At 37.4% G+C, this 21756-nt stretch overlaps 1 protein-coding gene across 1 annotated transcript; it reads left to right on the top strand.

Annotated features, from left to right (window-relative positions):
• Positions 1–3124: 3124 nt before the first annotated feature.
• On the top strand, positions 3125–6150 carry LOC118347713 (transcription factor MYB63-like). The gene is made up of 3 exons (XM_035687767.1): positions 3125–3433; positions 4570–4699; positions 5069–6150. The coding sequence occupies exons 1-3, from the start codon at positions 3295–3297 to the stop codon at positions 6003–6005; spliced, it is 1206 nt and encodes a 401-aa protein (XP_035543660.1). The 5' UTR covers positions 3125–3294; the 3' UTR covers positions 6006–6150.
• The last annotated feature ends 15606 nt before the right edge of the window (positions 6151–21756 follow it).

Genomic DNA, 21756 nt, shown 5'->3' with positions numbered 1-21756 from the left:
ATGCATGTATGTATTAGTTGGAAAATATTTATATATTATATATATATTCAATAAATAAAAGCTATTAATCTCATAAAGAACTCGAAAAGTAATATCCAAAGCTTATATAATTTCCAAGTAGTACTGCATATAATATATATATATATATATATATATATATATAATGAAAGAATAACGCGCCAAACTTAATTATACATATATATTAAAAAAAATCCTTAGGAAAATTTCATGACATTTTGCTAAATTAAGTACTATTAGATTAAATATTATCTAAATTCAAATAATTTTCAATTAGTTGTGCTGTTTATTACACTTTCCTAGCTCCCATTAATTCTATATATATGTAATTATGTGGTATTATCAATCAACTGTTAGATTAGCTCTTATTTTTTAATTAACAAATTCAAGAGTTAATGAATATATAACGTCATATTAACACAATAGAATAGGAGTGCATGGAAGAGAGTAGTACAGTACATATATAGCATCTTTTTGTTTTGGATTAATATGTAAATACAATGCAAATCCATACAATTAATATAAAATATAGTATTTTTATTCATGTAAAACAGCTTTTGTACTCAAGGTTCTAATTTTTCCTTCTTTAGCCTTTTTTTTTTTTTTTCAATTTATAGAACAATCTAAAATATAGAAATGTATTCAAATAATTCTTCAAAATCCTAAATAAGGCCGGTGCAAGGACCTGGCCTCCCTGGCCGATTTCTTGAATAAACGATAGAATAATGAAAAATTCTTTTAACCATCTCCACACACTATATTTTTTTATTTTATTTTTATTTTTTTCTTATAAAATGTGTACTATATAAATGGTTAATAGAAGAATTCAATTAGTTTAAGAAGAATAAAATAAAAAATATTAAAAAAATATAGTATATGGTGTGTGAGGATGATGAGAAGTAAAGCTCTAGAATAATTGGTCTAGATAGAAAATTAATTTATAAACTGACATGATTTAATATAATACGCTATATTGTAATTTTTTTATTATAAAATAGATCTGATATATATATTACTTTAAACTCCCTACATCAATTTATAAACTACATCAAGTACGAAGTTAGGATTATAAGTTTGGAGGGGCCAAATACTTACACTAAAATAATTAGTCGTTGATGAATTGATAAAATGAGTAAAAATTAAAAAGAACGAAAAAAAGAATTAGTAAATTTTCATTCTTCTAATTAGAAAATTTCTTTTTAAAATAATTAAAATTTTCTACTCATTATACATATATCACACATTTGGTAATTAGAAAAAATAAAATAAAACAAAAAGTATTGTAGTGTGTGGAGATGATGAATATAATTTTTCTTAAATAAATAAATGAAACTTTCTAATATGTTAAATATCTTAAAAATGGAAATTAAGGTGCCGAGATTAAAAAAAAAAAAAGAAAAAAAAGAAACATATATACAAACAATAACGTAAATATATGCAGCGTTTTTATCTTCCTAAATAAACATAAGAAATTTTGTATGTACGTGTTAAGAGCTTGTAATCCCACTTCACTTAGATTGAATAAAATGATAATTGACATTAATTCCCTGGTCATATATATATATATAAAAGAAATTATATTTGTAATTATAGAGTGTGTATAAGTCATGTTGTGTGCTTCTTTTAAGAAAAAAAATAAATATAAGATTCATATAAAAAAATAAATTATTTAATAATAAACTCAATTCATTTTTAAAAAGAGTACAATTCATATATATAAATATAGATATATATATATATATATATAATTACCATATGCATATAAAAAAGTGGAATTGGTGCAGGGTAGAGTGAATACAGATGGTTGCGTGGTACTTGATCAGCGTTAATGCAGAATCAAGTACATGAAAGAATGAGAGAATTCACATCGATCCGCGTATTAATATTATAAATTGCTATCGGATATGCTAGCTAGCTTGAATAGGATTGATCAGCTTTACTACACAACTTTTATCACACTTCACATTTTATATTTTTTAAAATTTTTAAAATTTTTAATATTTTTAAATTTTTTTTTTGAGTTTATTTTTTTAAAATTTTTTTAATTTTTTTATTCATTATTCATATAATAAATATTTGATAAAAGAAAAAAATAATAAAACTTAAAAATAATGTAGAGTGCGAAGTGTTAAGAAGTTGTGAAGATTTTTTGTATATATAAATCCTCTCTATTTCCAAGGATAGTTAATCCGAGGCGGTGGATTAATTCACGTTTTGGATTCTCAAACCTCTTTAATTAATACTAGTTCAGAATTTCATATATAAACATGCATATATGAGCTTCTAAGTACTACGTCGATCGGATTATATATATATAAATATATATAGAGAGAGAGAGAGAGAGCGATCGAGCATTGAATTTTATATGTACGTGGAACTGATTCCAACGGTAGTTAGTAAATAGAAAATTAGTGACAAAATGTGGACCAATATTAAGTTTCAGAATCATGGTTATAAAAATTATAAGAATTCGACACAAAATTACCGTAAAAAGTCTGGAAATCCCTGTTTTAACCTCGAAATGAAATATTCAGGGTTGATTTGGTAAATATTTTTATTATGTATATAATATAGGTAATTTTACATATAATCGTGAAGTACATAAATGTCGAGTATTTATTTTGAAAATGTGGGATCATCTATTATTAAAAAATTAAATTTTTTATATAAAATCTATATTTTATTTTATTTTTTCAAAACGATTATAGGGGCATACTTTTTTATTACAAATATCATCTATATATATCAATTAATTAATGAGATTGAAATGGCACGTTAATTAATGAGATTAATGGAAAAAGCTGCTAGGAAACTTTTAAAACAAAATAAGCAAAGCAGTTTTGCAAATAATTAATTAGTCTAATTAATTGGGTGGCTGAGATCGTTTTGGTATCACGTGGATTATCATAGGACCAGGCGTAGGGGAGCAGAGAGGCTGATTACAATATAAATTCACATTCTAAATTGGATAACTACAGGAGAGCTCGAGCTGACTGAAGTCTGGGGGAGACTGTATATACCATTAAAGGACAAATAAATAATTATAGATTTTGAATAATCTTGGAGGATTTCCTCCTATTTATTGCATCCATTCGTATCCTATTTCATGGCATGACCCTTGTGGCCCCATTTGGGAAATTAAGCCCTGGCTTTCTTCTCTGTGTCTCTGTGTCTCTGTGTCTGCGCCTGATCAATATATATATACAGAAAACTTTGATGCAATATTATTCCATTAACAGTCGGGCTTGTCTTTGAGGGAGTGGCCGTATATGTAGCATGGGGAAAGGAAGAGCACCTTGCTGTGATAAGAGTAAAGTGAAGAGGGGTCCTTGGAGTCCAGCAGAGGACTTGAGGCTCATTACTTTCATTCAGAAGCATGGCCATGATAACTGGAGAGCCCTTCCCAAACAAGCTGGTATGTATTCAATATTCATCTCTCTCTCTCTCTCTCTCTCTCTTTCTCTCTCTCTCTGAGTACACATGACAATGGTTTTCATGCATGCTTGAGAATACTTCTTGCAGGATTAATTCATTTTTCTTTGACACTGGAAATTAGTATATACTACATTCATGCTCTTGAATTTCCTGGACCAAAAAAACTGATCGACTCCATGGATATATATATATATATATCTATATATATATTTATGTCATATTTTCCCATAAGTGAAGTTGGATTAATATATAGTTCAAAACATGAATATATATATGTATATGTATCCCTTTACAACAGTACTGGTGTTTTCATGGCCGATATATTCCTACAGCTAGCTCCTTGTTTGTTTCTTAATTACTTCCATATATATATATATATATATATATATATATAGATAACAAGCTGCACTTACAGATCAAGAATAATGCAGAATAATTAATCCTAGAAAATATATATATAGTAAGTACGTACGCACGTACTTTTCACAATGACTCTTATTTTGATCTGAATGCAAAAGTGAACAGAGTTTTATTTTCAATGACAGTGAAATACTACTGGTTTTGTTTGCATGATGTGTTGATGGCTTTGAATTACAACCAGTACGTACGACCGAGTTCATCGAATCTGGGCTCCACTGTAGGATATTATTATATATTGTGCGTTGAACTAATTAGTACGTACGTACGTATTTGCTAGTTTCTGCTCTAGCTAGCAAGACAACTTTGAAACGTCTTTCTTCCTAGTTTTTCTGGGCCGTCTGTTTCCACCAAATTAAGTGTGACTTTTGAAATACGTGCACGTCTCAATGGAAATTTAACCATTTTAACCTTATTTTAGTGCCTTCCAGTTTAGAATATTATATATATATAGTAACCAATATATTACAAATTAAAAAGTCCAAATTAATTAATTTATAATTAAGAATATGACAAAATATCATGACAAGTTAGGAAATTCCACCTAAAAAAAGGCCCAGTTAGGAATTGACAACAACAGCTAAGCGAACATACTTATTCAAATTTCACTTTTCTACTTGGCTACGAAAGTAAGAAAATTATATACATTAATACCTTATTTAATTAATTTTTCATCTTTTATATATATATATATAATAGGGTTGTTGCGATGTGGAAAAAGTTGCCGTTTGAGATGGATTAATTACCTCCGCCCTGACGTGAAGCGAGGGAACTTTACCAAAGAGGAAGAGAATACCGTAATAAAGTTACACAAGGCTTGGGGAAACAAGTAAGAACTTTTGACATATTGCTAATTAATTAAGTTATTTTTTATTTCATTAATTTCTTGTAATACTTCCTTTGCAAAAGATTTGCTTTTAAATTTCTCTTGTAAATTAACTTAAATCGAGTACTGCTATTCTAAAACCTCTATATCACATACATATCATCTACATGGTATAATTTGATTTGTAATATTCAAATTTTAAAATTTATGATCTTTTTAATCAAATTACGTCATGTGAATGGTATATAGTACTGTAGAAACCATAACATAGAATTATTATTGTTACCTTATTAATGTGGATGATGCTATGTTTTTGTATTTTGACATATTATATTACTCTCGAGATGCTTATAATATCAAATTATTTCGCAGGTGGTCCAAAATCGCATCACATTTGCCTGGAAGAACGGATAATGAGATTAAGAATGTGTGGAATACACATTTGAAGAAAAAAATGGCTTGCAAAGATGCTAACACTCACGATGGAGATCATGAACAATCCTCCATAACCTCCTCGTCCTCATCTTCGTCTAGCTCACTTACGTCATCTGGGAAACATGAAAGTATGGGAATGGAAGTACTTCATGAGTATCAATCGAATGATCAAGACCCGATTATGAACAAGAAACAATATCATGAAGCACACAACTTGACACATATTGAGAAAGTTGATCAAGACTCACAAAAAGAAGTACTTATTTCAAATCAACTTAGCCGAGCCAATTACCCGATAGAACAAACTAGTTCTACTTCTGTTTCTTCTCATGATCATTCAAATATCTCAAACTCAAGTCCATTATTATTTGATGCGTCAAGGGAAGAAGAAATGCAAATCGATAACCCTGATCTGATCGATTATGGAGGCCCTTATGATGTTAATAACATATTACAGGAGGTGAACAAACCAGATACTGTCGAGGACAACCTGCGCCTAGAAATCCCATTTGAGGCCGATGCAGACTTTTGGAACATGTTAGAGAATATAGATTCAACCTTGTCGAATGAAATCCAATCATGTTGTACTGAGGTGAAGGCTTGCCAAAGCTCGAATGTTGGTGATGAATATCATGGCAAAGAAGTTGAGAACATGAAGTGGTTTCGTTACTTAGAAAATGAACTCGGATTAGTAGATGCTACCGAGGAAGACAGCAAGAGCATTTTAATAAATCAGTATGCAGCAGAAGCAGAAGCAGAAGCACAAGCCCCAGATCAGAATTTTCAGTGTCAGATATATTCGAAGGCAGAAATCAATCCAGACATGGCTTATTTTCAAACTTGGCCCACTTTGCCACAGAGTTCTTCTATCTAATTGGAATCAAATTCCGTGTTTCTGAGAGAACATCAAAATTGACTTATATATAAATAATAGGATCCCTAACTTTATGACTTTGTCTGCTTGGTCATGATGTATGATGAACGTACTTTTCCAAAAATTGTAGTTTTTTTGTTTATCAACTGTGGACCGAACCAGAAACATCTTGTTAGCGTTTAATTTCGACTTGAATGACTGCCTACAGCTTCTTACCATCTAAGGAGTGGTTTGGATTCAGAGATGAGTTGAGATGGATTGAGATGGTTTGTGAATAGTAGAATAAAAATTAAATTATTTCTAATATTTTGTATGGGAATTCGGAAAAGTTGTTTTAAGATTTGAAAAAATTGAATTGTTTATTATATTTTGTGTGAAAATTTGAGAAAATTGTAATGATGAGATGATATGAGTTGAAATGAGGTTTTGAATGCAAACCTAAGCCTTTCGTGTCTAATTCCAAATAGATAGAGTAGCCACTTCTAAATTTTAGGGATGGCAAATTGTGTTAGTATTCGTGTCATATGTGTGTATATTATAAAATATAGATCAATCCGAACATAACCAGTTAAGTTTAAAGGGTCATATTTCAAACACAACCGGTTTGAAAATTTTCAAACCCTAACACGATTTATTAAAATAACAGGTTGACACGATACAACCCATTTTGACCCGTTATGAATTAAATAAAAATATATCGACAGGACATGACCAATTTCAATCCATTTATGAAAATGAGTTAAATTGACCCAAATAATTAATTTGACCCAATTAATATAATATCACATAACTGTTAAAATCACAATATCTCAAAAAAAATATAAAATTAACTACATAAGTCCAAAATTACAATCCAGAGGAAGTGTGGGAGGCGGTTATGACTCATGAGTATTTTTATTTTTAGGTTAAAAAGGATATAATTTTAATTTTGAGTAAAAAATTTAAAGAGTCTAAATGGGTCACTAATAAGTTAAGCGGGTTGACCCGTTAATTAATAATGTCTTAAAGGATCAACCCATTTTAATCCAAACATGTTAACATTAAATCCAAACTCGCTAATTTCGTATCGTGTTCGTGTTGGGTTAACGGATCATGTCACATATTGTCACATTTACATTTAATTGTCCCCTCCTACCATTTTTGCTCATTAAAAAAAAAAACAAAAAAAGGAAGCATGTTGACGTTGTTGTTCTTTTTCATGCATGTGGCAAGAATGATGTTGTACATAATCCCAATTGATGACTACTAAACTCTTTTCAAAGAGGGTTAGGTGACATACTCAACTTCAACCATTTGGCAAGACATTTTCAATTCTTAATTTGATGTTCTTTCACCTTAAAAGAATGAAGACAATATAACTGGAAACTACGTACAACCTCCAATTTGACGTACTGATGCCCCTGAAAGAGTCGAGCCAATCAATAACCCTAACTTGAACTTGAAGTGACGTTAGCAGGTACAACAAAGTATATATTATATGAACTGTGCCAACTGCCAAGGTAATCATTTGAAGGAAATCTTACCAAACTCATGTAGATGGTCTTCTTGAGGGGCATTCTTTTTCAGCAGGCTGGCGCCATTTCAATCTTTTATGTATGAAAGTGCGACCTAATTCATCAAGTAAAATTAAACCAATTAAGTCATTGACCGTAAAATTCTTATTGAATGCAGTCATCGGGTGAGAATAAACAAAGTCATGACATGGACTTAGTAAAAACTCAGCTCCCACTATTTATTGGGGACTCAATTTTAAGAAGAGAAATAATAGTTGCAATCGTGAGTGCGCAAATACTGTGCAAACACTTTGAAAAAAATGAATAAATATGAGACCCAAATGGAAAAATAATAATTTTTTAATAGTAGATCTCATTCTTTTTCAAAACAACTGCACGGCACTTAAGTACTCAACGACTACATGTAGCGTTCCTCTTCTAAGAATAGATGAGATACTAGTGGCCTACGTACTGTATAACATCACGAACTACATATTGGGGGTTCAAACTGGTTATCAATAATTAGGTACTATATTCGTACAATAGATGCATGCTCAAGATACTCCAACTCACATCTACATAGACTTTGGAGAAACAGATCAAGGCTTAAGTCATGAGCAACAACCATGGAACAACTGATACCATGCTACAGATGATTTAAAGAGCATATATATCATGCTTTTCAAAGAGTCATGCTCATTGTAAATAAATGCAGAGATTTATACTATAGTTGTTATTTACATATTATATATATAGACTGATGTGTATCATCATGTCTGTATAGAAAAATGTGAATATAGAAAAGTTTCAGCTTCCATTCAATTTACATTTGTTTTTCTACATGCTATCATGAGCGCCCTTTTGTTAACACCAAATTCTTCTATGGCTGAAACATGAACTTCCTCTCAAACCACCTCCTTCCTTATTCCTAATATCATGCACCCAACTTATCTCCACCAAACTTGATCACAACAACTACTTACTATATATAGGTGGAAATGATATTTTTAGTCCCCACTAGACTAGGCCTATATCAAGTCTAGGAAGCCCAATGGCCAGGATGTAATCGGCCCACTAAGCAATGAAGGAGAAAGAGGGCCCAGAGCCTAGTGGGAAAAGGATCGGGATGGGAGATGAGGCAACGCTTGCTCTGGCACAATCTTTTCCGGATGACTTGTAAGGATGCCACACCGCATTAAATGTGCATATACGAAGCAGAGACAGGAGATCTTGGCAGAAGGCACTATTCCTGATAGAATGCCCAAGTAATGGCCACACTCACCCACCTAACACAGGGGACGTGACCCGGGAGAACCACGCCACATTAAACGTCATGGCATGGTACCTTGTACATAATAAGGAAACCCTTAGCACAGGAAATGGGGCCCACCCCAATAGGAAATATAAAAGCTTAACCCATGTCAGAAGCCGACTCTAATGCACTCTTATATAGAAAAATCCTCTATATCACCTAGAGAACTGATTTAGACATCGGAGGTGTCTAATCACCCATTGAGCCCCTACATTGCTTGTGTGTAGGATCGTTGAGCCCATGGACCGATGTACGAAACACGTCATCAACAGTGACGTCATCCATGGGATCCTTCTAAATTAATGTGTCTTTCGCATGCCGACTGCAACACGCTCTCATACGACCTGCAGTTAGGAAGCAACCTTGAGGAACATGGAAGGAATATTCGCAGAAATTAAGGAGCGCATGAAGAGGATGGCAGTAGAATGGAAAATCTCTGATAGGAAAATAAAATCCTAAAGAGCAGAAGTAGGAAAACTCAAGAGGACGCAACATTGAGCCAAAAGGAGTGTGCCGAGTCGCGAAGTAACGAAGGGATAGATACCTACGAAGAAGAAAGAAGGAAGATTCACCATGAGCTATGTAGCATCGTGGAAGAGTATGAGGAGATGGCCAAGAGAATGGGAGTGTCGTTGTTGGTTGGCCAGCTACTCAATAGCACGAACCTACCCTACATTAGGGGTGGGCAGCGAGGCCCCGACCCCGCTTCCACTCCGCCCCCACATGGCGGGGCGGGCAACCCATCGCCCATGCAGGTGAGGACCCATCTAGGGCTCCTAGTGCTTGGTGAGGTGAGGGCCCACCCCCGCCCCGCATTTCCCCCGCCCCGCCCCTTCCCCCATTTTTACATATATATATATATTATATACATATATAAACATAAATATATATTTATATTTTATAAATTGTGTATATATAAATATATATTACAATTTGTTAGACTTGTTCACAAAATATATATTGGCAAATTTAAAAACTACATAGTTTAAAAACTAATACACTACAATTTATACAAAATATACACTAGCAAATTTAAAAATTATATAGTTTTTAAATTATAGTCATATTTACAAAATTTAAATTTATAATTTAGATCTAAAAATATATTTTTAATTACTTTTACACTTATAAATAATTTTTAAATAAAATAAATGTAGTATTTTTTTTTTAAATGAAAATAGGCAGGGCGGATTCGCCCCGCCCCCGCATCTCGGGGGCGGGGGTGATAGCCCCACCCCCCACCCCATGCAGGGCGGGGTGCGGGGAAGGGGTGCCCCCTCCCCATAGGGAGCGAGTAGCACCCCTACCCTACATTACGAAGGTGATGGCGGCACCAGTCCCACCAAAGTTCAAGATTCTGCAAATAGAGATGTACGATGGGTCCAAAGACCCCCTCGAGCATCTGGAGACCTTTAAGGCACATATGACTCTTCATGGGTTCCACAGAGAAGTGATCTGTCAAGCTTTCCCATTGACATTTAAAGGTATAGCGAGATGATGGTTTGGATCTTTACCACCGGGCTCGATCAATAGTTTTGGAGAACTTGCCCAACTATTTTAAACGCAGTTTATGGCGAGCAGAATGAGGAGGAGGCCTACAACATACCTTCTCACCATCAAGAAATAAGACAACGAGTGTCTAAAATCGTACCTAACGTAGTTTGATAAGTGTTATTTTTATATAATTTTTATTACTCTTTTATTTATGAAAAATGTCATTTTTCCTTCAATAATATTGATTTTATTTTACTTTTATATATTTTTCTTTATTTTCTTATATTTGAAGGAATGAGAAGATTTATTCCGAAATGAGAGCATTTTGGTACAAAAGAAGAGACTACGGATCCAGATCGATGAGAGATAGCGAGATCTGAAGAGAGCTGAGGAGATTTAGGAGTGATTTGGATTCAGAGATGAGTTGAGATAGTTTATAAATAGTAGAATAAAAGTTAAATTATTTATTATATTTTATGTGGAAATTTAGGAAAGTTGTTTTGAAATTTGAAAAAGTTGAATTGTTTATTATATTTTGTGTGGGAATTTGATAAAGTTATAATGATAATATGAGATGAGTTTAGGTGAGTTGAGATGAGTGAGGCCTTAGGCGAGGAGACTCATGACTAGAAGGCGCGACCAGGATTCGTGACTAGAATTGGCGACAAGAGTTAGGCGATAAGCAATATATTTTACCTTCTGGGCGAGAAAACTTGGTGTAAGGCTCTAGGCGAATAGATTGGGCGACTAGTCTAAACGACTAACTTAAGCGATCAACCTAAACGATATCGTGGGCAACAACTAATAAAGGCGAGCAGCTTTACCGTTTGGTAGGTTGACGAGAGGATTCTATCATTCCAGTCGGGAGTCTTTCCTCTCGGTAGGCAATGAGACCAGTTATATTCAGAGCACATAGGCATTTACTCGATGAGGTCCTTCCAAGTTCCGCAATCAATCTGCTGACTACCAAATTCTCCTGAACTCCGCAATTCATGCCGCATATTACTGAATCTTCCATTTTAGATAATTACGTTATTATCGGAATAATTTCTTTTATGTTAAATTTTATAGTTAAAAACTATCTTCCAGATTTTTAGGCTAGATTGTAGCCACATTTATCTTGTTTTCGGATTTAAATTTTGACATCTATTTAATCCTAACTTGTGAGATAATCGAGCGTCGAAGTTTAAGAGGAAAGTCTAATTTTTAGAGTAAAAATATTTCAGAGTTTATTCTTGAAATTTCTTTGAATGAGGCGAATATGGGGGAGCAGATGCGAGAGCTGCATGCTTCATCAGCCAACTCCTACTAAGAACACCAGTTTTATTATTTTTCTTTTCAATTTCATTATGAACTAATTTTATTTTCTAGAGTTTTGATATAGTCTAGCATTGAACACACAATTTATATTCTAAGTTATCATATTTTCAATATTTCCATGATTGAGTGTTTATTCTTTATTCTTAATGTTTGTAATTTTCTAACTAATTATTGTTCGATCTATTGAATTGAAATGAGACCAAGAGGTGATTTGTGATTAAAGCTTTAGGATTATGCACCATTAGTTGAGTAAAAGTAGAGATACTTTATCGCGATTAGAGTGATTTTCAAGAAAAGTTCAAAAAACTTAATGAGTTTCCAATTAGTTAAATTCACATAGAGATATGGAGTTATTAGTTGGAGATATTTTTGATATTGTTCAAGAGAAAATACTGAATAGTTAAGGGATTTTTATCATCAACTTGGGATAACTGGAATTCTATAACAAGGAAGAATAAATTGTGTGAGATTTGCTAGGTTAAATTAAACTCTCTAGATCTATTCTTATTATCTTTAAAATATTAATTTTAAATCTCTTTTTTTTTTCAATTTAATTTAGATCATCTATTCTTTAAACTTCGGTTTTCTAAATAGTAATTAATTTAGTAAATTTTAGTACTCAATAGCATAATTATTCTCAGTGAATTCAACATCCGTTTTCTTTAAAATATTTTACTACTTTTTACGATTTTGTGCACTTACAGATATATATATATATATTTTATGCGAACATAGTTCAACAAGAGCATATGACAATAGACAACCAGGATGAGAAATCACCCTGGCAACGCTCTTTAGCGGCATTTTGCCTTGAAATCTGGCAAAGAAGACATCGATGACATTGGAAGACTTCATGGACAGGGTGGATGGTTTCATCAAGGCAGAGGATAGTCTTAGGGCCTTAACGGCCCCAAGGAAAGCCAAGTTAGAACAAGCAGAGAATGGGTCTAATAGACCAAGCTGAACGAAGGCCCCATAGAAGTCTAAAAGGGGGCATCATGACTGAAGGCAAGAAGAGAACACATCTTTAAGAGGGCAAGGCACCTAGTACGCCATCGCCTGCTAAGCTTCATGGACTCCTACTCAGGGTATAACCAGATCCGAATTAACCCTGATGATGAAGAGAGAACAACGTTCATAATGGACGAGGGTTGTATTGTTACCGATCCATGTCCTTCAGAATTAAAAACGTAGGAGAAACTTACCAACAACTAGTTAATTGCATGTTTAAAGACCAGATAGGGCACAACATGGAGGTTTATGTAGATGATCCGCTTGTCAAAAGTAAGGAACCCAAACCCACCTGGATGACCTACGGGAAGTCGTGCCTGTATAAGATGAAGTTGAATACAGCGAAGTGCGTGTTCGGGATAGACTCGGATAAGTTTTTGGACTTCATGGTCTCAGAAGGGGGGATAGCAGCCAACCTGGAAAAGATTGAAGCCATAATGAACATGTCGCCACCTCGAAATATAAATAAAGTATAGAGACTAGCGGGATGGATATCCATGCTTAACTGCTTCGTCTCCCTGTCAATGGACAAATGTCTGTCATTCGTCAAAGTGTTGAGGAAGGCATAGTCCTAAAATGACGAGTGCAACTTAGCATTCGAGAAGCTCAAAGGGAATCTAGCCAACCCACTACTCCTCAGCCAAGTAGAGCTAGGGGAAGCCTTGAACTTGTACCTGTCGGTCTCCCCTCACATAATCTCGGCAGCCTTAGTACGGGAGGCGAAGGATGCCCAGAAACCTATGTACTACACAAGTTGTGCATTCCAGGGAGCAAAGGTGAGATATCCCTAGTTGGATATGTTGGCCTTTGCACTAGTGACGACAGTTAGGAGCCTGCGGCCATATTTTCAAGCTCACCCGATCAAGGTCCTGACAGAAGCTCCTCTGAAGAAGATACTAAAACAAAGATCAGACGCCTCGGGCCATTTGATGAATTGGCTAATCAAGTTAAGCAAGTTCGACATTGAGCACCTTCTCTGGAACGCTGTAAAGGGGCAAGTCCTGGCTGACTGCATTGTTGAGGTCACTGAAGAAGTTAAGAATGCTCCCGTGAGAAAGCCCTGGCAGGTCTTCGTTGATGGCTCGTCCTGTCATGCCGGGGGGAGTAGAATTGCATGTCACAACGAACTCTGGGGAAGAACACAACTATGCAATAAAAATCACTTTCAAAACTACTAACAACCAAGCATATTACAAAGTGTTGTTGGCCGAATTGCCAGTAGTCTAAGTACTAGGGGCTACAGAGATCAAAGTAAGAGCTAATTCCCAAGTGGTCATCAACCAAGTCTTAGGAGAATTTACGACAAAAGGCAAAATACAGAAGAAATACTTACAGCTAGTGTGGGAGAGACGCGACCATTTCTGGCATTTCCATATCCAACAGATACCATGGATAGCGAATTGTTGGATACCATGGATAGAGAATTGGAAGGCCGAAAAACTAGCATAAGCAGCCTTGGGAGAAGAGGAATCCACCCTACCAAAACACAATGTCACCAAAACTATAAAAGTCCCCGTCCTAGGGATGTAGGTCTCAAAAGTAAGGCCGACGACTCCAGAATGGGCCTTGGATGTGATAAAATACCTAGATACTGGGGAGTTCCCCGATGAAAAATTGGAGGCTAGGAAGGTGGAGAACAGGACGACACATTTCATTTTGATAGATGGGTTTTGTACAGGTGGGGTTTCTCGGTACCACTCTTGAGGTGCGTTTCATTAGAAGAAGCCTAATACGTGCTGGCTAAGATACATAAAAGGGTGTGTGGAAGTCATCTTGGTAGAAGAGCCTTAGCCAAGAAAGTTGTGAAAGCATGTTACTATTGTCCACACACCTTCAAAGACGTGGAAGAACTCGTCAAAAAGTGCCTAAAATGTCAGTTTTATGCACCAATACCACATTGCCCACCAGAAGAATTGATGTCAATCATGTCACCCTGGCCATTAGCGTAATGGGAGATCGATCTGGTTGGCCCTTTGCCCTCAAGTAAGGGAGCGTTAGGTTCGTGGTCGTCACCATGGACTACTTCACCAAGTGGGTGGAGGCAGAAAGTCTAGCAACCATCACGGCAAACAATATCACCAGATTCCTATGAAAGGTTATCGTTTGCAGGTTTGGTATTCCTTGAAGCATAATCTCAGACAACGAATGACAATTCTATTCAAACTATTATCATGATTGGTGTGCAAAACTGGGGATCAAATTTAAATATTCCTCCCCTAGTCATTTGCAGGCGAACGAATAGGTCAAGGCAATTAACAAATCCTTGCTTGGGATGCTGAAGAAGAAGCTGACAGACAATAAAGGAAGCTTGGCGAAAGAACTCCCAGGGGTTTTCTTGGCAAACTACAGCACCGTCGAAACACTGATGAGAAAGACTCATTTCGCTCTCACCTATAGAAGTGAAGTGGTGGTGCCAGTTGAAGTAGGAATGCCGACTTAGAGAGTCCAGTACTTCGACCAAAACTCCAATGAAGAGAAGTTGGAAAAGTAATTAGACTTGCTGGAAGAAAGGAAAGAGGAAGATGAGATTCGGACAACGATCAACAAGAAAAGGGTGGAGCACTACTTCAATAGGAGGGTCAAGCCCAGGTCCTTCAAAATGGGTGATTTGGTTCTAAGAGAAATAGGATTGACCACACAAGAGGAACAGAAGCTAGGGCCACGTTGGGAATGATCATTTGTCATCGTCACCAACAACAAACCAAGGTCTTATAGCCTTAAGGACACCTTGGGAAAGGAGTTACAACATCCTTGGAACATGGAGCACCTAAAGAAATATTTTGCTTGAATGTATTAAAAAAGGCATTGGTAAATGCTGGAAACCATGAATGAAATTGTCTTTCTTTCCAAACTATGTGTTATCTCTTACAGGGTGTCAACAATGGGTAGTGACAATCCCTTGACAGCTCAACCCTCACGCTCAAAGCCAATTCGATAGGTGATGACAGTCCCTTAAGTACCAAACCCTCACGCTAAAGTCGAGTCCCTTGACTCGCAGCAAACCACTGGTGGGGACAGTCCCTTAACTGCCCGACTCTGGCGCCAAAGTCGAGTCCCCCAACTCACCATGAAGCATGGGCAACGAGAGTCCCTTGGTAGCCCAACCCTCACGCTAAAGTTGAGTCCCTCGAGCCTTCACGAACCACGGGCAGCGACAGTCCCTTGACTGCCCAACCCTCGCTCCAAAGTCGAGTCCCTTGACTCGCCGCGAACCACAGGCAATGACAGTCCCTTGACTGCTCGACTGTCCCACCAAAGTCGAGGTCCTTGACTTGCCACAAACAGCGGGCAATGATCGTCCCTTAACTGCCCAACCCTTGTGCCAAAGCTGAGTCTCTTAACTCGCTACGAACCATGGGTAGTGACAATCCCTTGACTGCTCGACTCTCGTGCCAAAGCCGAGTTCCTTGACTTGCCATAAACAGCGTGCGCTGACAGTCATTTGATTACTTTGTCCTTGCACAAACAAAATAGCAACAAAAATAGGACAAAAGAACCACAATAGTAAAAAGAAAGGGCACAAACGCATAGAGAACACATAACCATTGCAGACAAGAAGTCAAATTCATTAGAGGATGTCACGATTACAAATTTATTAGTCAAATTTATGATTTATTTAGTCAAATTTATTAGTCAAATTTATGATTTATTTGACATTAAAGGAGCACTCTGAGAGTGAAGATGACTACATGAAGAACATGTCTTGTCAAATGCTTGCTAAGTTTGAGAAATATTGGTCTGAGCTCAATGTGTTATTGGCTATAGTAGTTATATTGGATCCTCGATACAAGATTCAGTTTGTTGATCTTTCTTATAAGAAGCTTATAGAAATGGTTCCCTAGGGTATTTGAATGTTCGTACCAAATTGGCATCACTTTTCATGGAATATAGTTCTAGTGCTCCCACAAGTTCTACCGCGACTTCTAAAAGAAATGTTAGTAGAGTGAAAAGTCAGTCCTCTTCTTTTAGTAGATGGAGTCGACAAGTATTGCAAGAAATAATATTTTTTGTTTATTGATTTATATTATATTGTTGTTTCATATCACATATTGCCTTGAAACATTTTTTTTTTTTCGTGTATAGGAATTTGGTTCATTTGAAAATGATGATCTTGCTACCCATATACAAAAATGTCAATTGGAGCTTTACTTGGATGAACCTAGGGCAGATAGAAATACAGACCTTGATATTCTTTCCTTTTGGAAAGAAAATGAATTTCCTTATCCTGATCTTTCTTGTATGGCTCATGACATTTTGAGTGTCCTAGTTTCTACAGTTGCATCTGAATCTACTTTTAGTGTTGGTGAGCATATCATTGATCAATTTAGGAGTGCACTAAAACTAAATATTGTTGAAGTATTAGTCTACACAAGTGATTGGTTATAAGGCGAGCAAGGTAACATTATTTTTATTTTATTTAATAATTGATTGTAATTTTTCAATACAACAATTTTATTTGATATAAAACTTAATTGATGCCATTTTTTCAATAGGAACACAAGAAATGAAATTGGACGAATTAACTGAAGATATAATGGAGTTGGAGTACAACAAGAGCAAGGATGACGCTACACTTCCTTCTTCAAGTTCTAAATTTTTTTAGATTTGTGTGTTTATCATATTTGGGATTGTAACGTTAATATTATTACAATGTGTATTTTTATTGTTTGGATTATACTTTTGGACTTATGATGCATATTTGTGATTTGTGTATTTATCATATTTGGGATTTGTATGTTTACAATTTGTGTGTTTATTATATTTGGTACATTTGAGATTTTAATTTTGGTATTTTTATTGTTTGGATTATAATTTTGGACTTATGCAGTTAGTTTTATATTTTTTTTTATAGATATTGTGATTTTAACATTTATCTAAAATTATGTTAAACTTAATCGGGTCAAATGGGTTAATTTCGGGTCTATTCAATCCATTTACATAAACGAGTTGAAATGGGTCGTGTTGTGTCAACCTGTTATGTTAATAGGTCATGTTAAAGTTTGAAATTTTGACACGATAAGCTTAACGGGTCGTGTTTGGGTTGACCCATATAGTATAATATACATACCTTTGCACAACACAAATACGACCCGTTAACACGATTTGCCACCCCTAATTGGGCGTCAGATCTCTACCCAAAGAGTTAGTGAATTGGAGTGAGCAAAGGTCGGGCTGGAGGGTCCTCAAGTCGAGGGCCCTTAGGTCGGTCTGAGGATTTTCCTTTAGTTTATCCCTTAACCTATCCAGGCCTTCCTTGTACTTGTAGCCCCAGACCCTATTCCGAACTACCTTGGCAGCAAACATTTGGCTAGAGAGCAGGGCCAGGGCCTCCTTATAATTAGCTAGCTCTACGGATCCCAAGAAAGTAACTTCCCTCTCATGGAAGCCAATTCAGACTCTAGGGCCTTGATTCACTGATCTTGTGATCTAACCTCCTCCTTCTTGCGCTTCCAGAATTTGGTAAGATCCATATATGTCCTTTCCAACCAGCCGTATGACCTTACATTCGATTCGTGTTGTTGGACCAGCTTGTCCCTCTCACTCCTGAGGTCATTACAAGCCTTCTCAGCCCTCTCCACCGTAGCAGCATGGTCTTGGCAATGTTGCCTGACCTCTTCCAGTTCCAACTCCTGGCGAGATAGGCAATTCTGCCGGGTATCCGTTTCCTCCTCCAGTTGCTTAGCCTCGAGGTGGCAACGGGCTACCTCTTCCTGGGACTTTAATTAGTCATCTCGGAGGTAAGTCCTCTCCTTATGAAGAGCTGAAACCATCCTCTTCTTATGTCAGAGATGAGAACACACATAGAGGAAAGCTTCCTCTACCTCGTCCCTCTCCCTATTCGCTTTACGAAACTCCATACAAGCCAAGATGTGCAGTGCATGGATCTCTTCTTCCAAATCACCCCTCTCATCAATGACCCAGGTGGCCAGTTGATCGACTCTCTAACAACGTCAAACGGGCCTTTTCAAAAAAAAAGAAGAAAAATGAAAATGAAAAAATGGGAAGAAAAAAAGGAAATGAGAGACGAATGGAAGCTTATTGAGGTAAGGAAGTTCCTAAGTTTTTCGGCTTCCCGACTAATTGCTTTGACCCATGCTCTGCTAAATCAGGCTCAGTTCCCGAAGTGTCGCCCTCTCCCACTCAAGAGGCCCGCCTCAAGCCTCTTAGCTTCCAAAGCAAGTCGGTGAGAGGGGGAGGGAGGAACCCTGGAAGAAGAACCTGCACCATACCCCCAACAGTCTTGGACCACTGGTTCTTGAACATTTGTCCCCGAGGTACCTTCATCAGCCGCTAACTCCAGTTCAGAAGTCCCCATATCACCTCTGTTGACCACTGGTTCCAGCTTAGGCATCTCCATGACGCCCCTGTCGGCCGTGGGCTCTAGTTTGGATGTCCCCACTACATCGACATCCACCACCGGCTCCTGCCCAGATGTCTTTGTAATACCTGGCTCCTCCACTCGCTTGATTAGGGTAATTGCAACATTGAGTTTGGTCTGTTGCCCCCTAACACCTCTGTGCCGCTTACGGGAGGAGTTGATAGAGTAGGCTCCTCCAAAATTTTTGATGAAGAAACCTCGAGCTTAGGAGAAGTAATAAAGGGCAAATAAGGTATTGAGACCTTGCCCTCGCTATGGTCCACGATCATGGGTGATCCCAAGACATCCCTATAGGGTAGAAAGAAGAAGTCAGCACCTCACCACCAGCGAGGAGGGGTGAGCAGAATGAGGAGAAGGGACCCAATGGCCTCATTAATAAGAGATAGCGGCAGGTCTACAGTCACCTCAGGAGTGGCAATGTGAGCCTCGACTTCGTAGTTCATTGAAGCGGCCACAGCATCATCAAACGGCAGAACGGGCTCACGAGGACCCCTCGGAGCGGGTTCAAGGAAGGCTGAGAAGAAGGTCATCTCAAACTCTTCCTCTTCTTCTAAACTAAGAACCCTGGCTGACTCTTGATCAGTAGGTGGGTAGAAGATTGGGGCATCGGTCTGGATGAAGCAGAAGGTTGGTTAGACAAGAGAGCATTTGAGCGCCCTGGGGTAGGTCGTTGACCCTAAGTCGATTCTACAACTCTCGATGAAGACGGGGCCTATGAAGACTAGCTAGGCCCTCCACGAGGGTGGGGCGCTTCCGCCAATTTTTAGCTACTGCGGTATAAGGTTTCTTCCCTTTCCCTTCCACTAAAGGATTGAGAGGCGTTTTTCAGTCTCATGAAGCATATGGCTCCCTCAGGAAGCAACGGCTCCCGAAATTAGATCGATTCGAAGTCACCAGAAGTTGGTTGATGTTGGCTCCAGTCAGCAGGGCATCAGTCCAAACTTACTCCTGATGTTTCTCAACCCAGGCGTAGAGCACCTTGAAGCTTGCTCCCAATTGGCCAAAACCAAAGAAATCTCCTTGTCCTCCAGGACAACCCCCCAAATAGCATGGATGTGGAACTCACGACGAACTGCCACGCCAGCGGGAAATTCTCAACCGTGACCCAAAACAAACAAGAACTGCTTAAACCAATGATTGACATGGGAAAAACAGGGTTCCAAGCAGGCAACCCACTGTCCCCCTCGAGAACGAAAACTGCACAAATTGTCATCGTGTCGCCGTACCTCAAGCGTAAAAAGGAACTCCCTGGCGATCATGTCAGGGTCATCTTTGCCCACGGTTCCCAAGACAATGTGCTAGACAATGCAACATGACATCATAGTCTTCCATGCGTTGGAATGAAACTGTGACGGAGCCAAATTGAGATAGTCTTAGGTACGTTTGGGTAGTGAGGTGATCTCAGATGATCTATGAATAGTAGTGAAAAAGTAACGGAAAGGTAATGATAAAATATTAAATAGTAGTAAAAAGTAGTGAAAAGCAAGTGAAAAGTAATGATAAAATAATGAATAGTCAGATCACTCCACTGCCCAAACACAACATAAGACATCTAAAAAATGGGTACAATGCCACTTTTGCTATAAAAGCCTCTAAGTTGAGAACCCATTGGCGAGCCCACGAGATTTCTAAATCGATGGAGCCAGGCACCCCATAAGAGGTCCTTACTGACCTAAGATCTGCAGAGGAGGGGAGGCTACTGAGGACCAATTGTACTTTAAAAAAAAATGGGAGCTTCCTCAGACCTTAGGAGGATCAAGACCCCCTGCGTCTTTGGAAGACCCCTCGGGATGAGACAAACACAAACCCCGAGATGAGAAATGGGAGGTGGTTTTAGGCGTCATCGTAGACAAGAAGAGCAAAGGTTAGGGATTATCAAAGGATAAAGAAAGTTAGAGAAAAGAGGGCTAGGAACTCTTTGAGATAGTAGTAGGAATGAGAAGAGGGCGAAGGAAGGGCGAAGATGGAAGATGGGGATGCGAATTTAAATAGAAGACTACATCAATTGGATTGCCTCGAGTGGGAAAGGGACAAGTGTCACTGAAGGGGAAACAACGGGAACAAATTCTGTGATTTTTGTTGCATTAGGGAGGGTGGGACCGACTTGCCACACGCAACCCCAAACGTGGGGAAATGTACTGGTCCTCGCAATAGACACAAACTAATCCTTTGAGCATTACGAACAATGAAGCGTAATAGGGTAAAAAAAGCCACCCCGATAGTTTGTATAAAAGCTTAACCAACAAACTTGCAACCTCAACGTAGACGAGCTCTACCACAACACTGCAAGCTATACTCAAACACACCCATACTTTTACACCACCGAAACCAGAGCACCCCAAGCCATGCACAACCCTTTCTCTCTCCACTCCATAGAAACTACCGCCCGAAGCTTCCCATCACCCTAGATTTGCTACACTTCCTCTTGGTAAGCCTCTGTCACAAGATCTCTCCTTCCTCCTCCATTCCTTTCTCTAGCTAACAACACCGAACACTCTCTCTCATTTCACAACTGCACCATCATGTACAGAAGCTTTTGCGACCGTCGATTTCACTTTGGCCATTGTTTCCATCGTCCCTATCATCGGACCCTTAAACCCTTTTGTTTCTTGATTCCTTCATTTTCTTCGGAGCATTCTTTGTTCTTCGCTAAATAACATGGTCTCAATTCTTTGTTATTAATATGGTCTCGATTTGTTTCTCAATTCCTTCATTATCTATTTCAATGTGCTCTTGTTAAGA

This window comes from Juglans regia, chromosome 2, assembly GCF_001411555.2.
Source record: "Juglans regia cultivar Chandler chromosome 2, Walnut 2.0, whole genome shotgun sequence".
NCBI classification, from domain to species: domain Eukaryota; kingdom Viridiplantae; phylum Streptophyta; class Magnoliopsida; order Fagales; family Juglandaceae; genus Juglans; species Juglans regia.
Note: the sequence above shows the minus strand (reverse complement) of the source record. Positions and strands in the feature narration are given on the sequence as shown.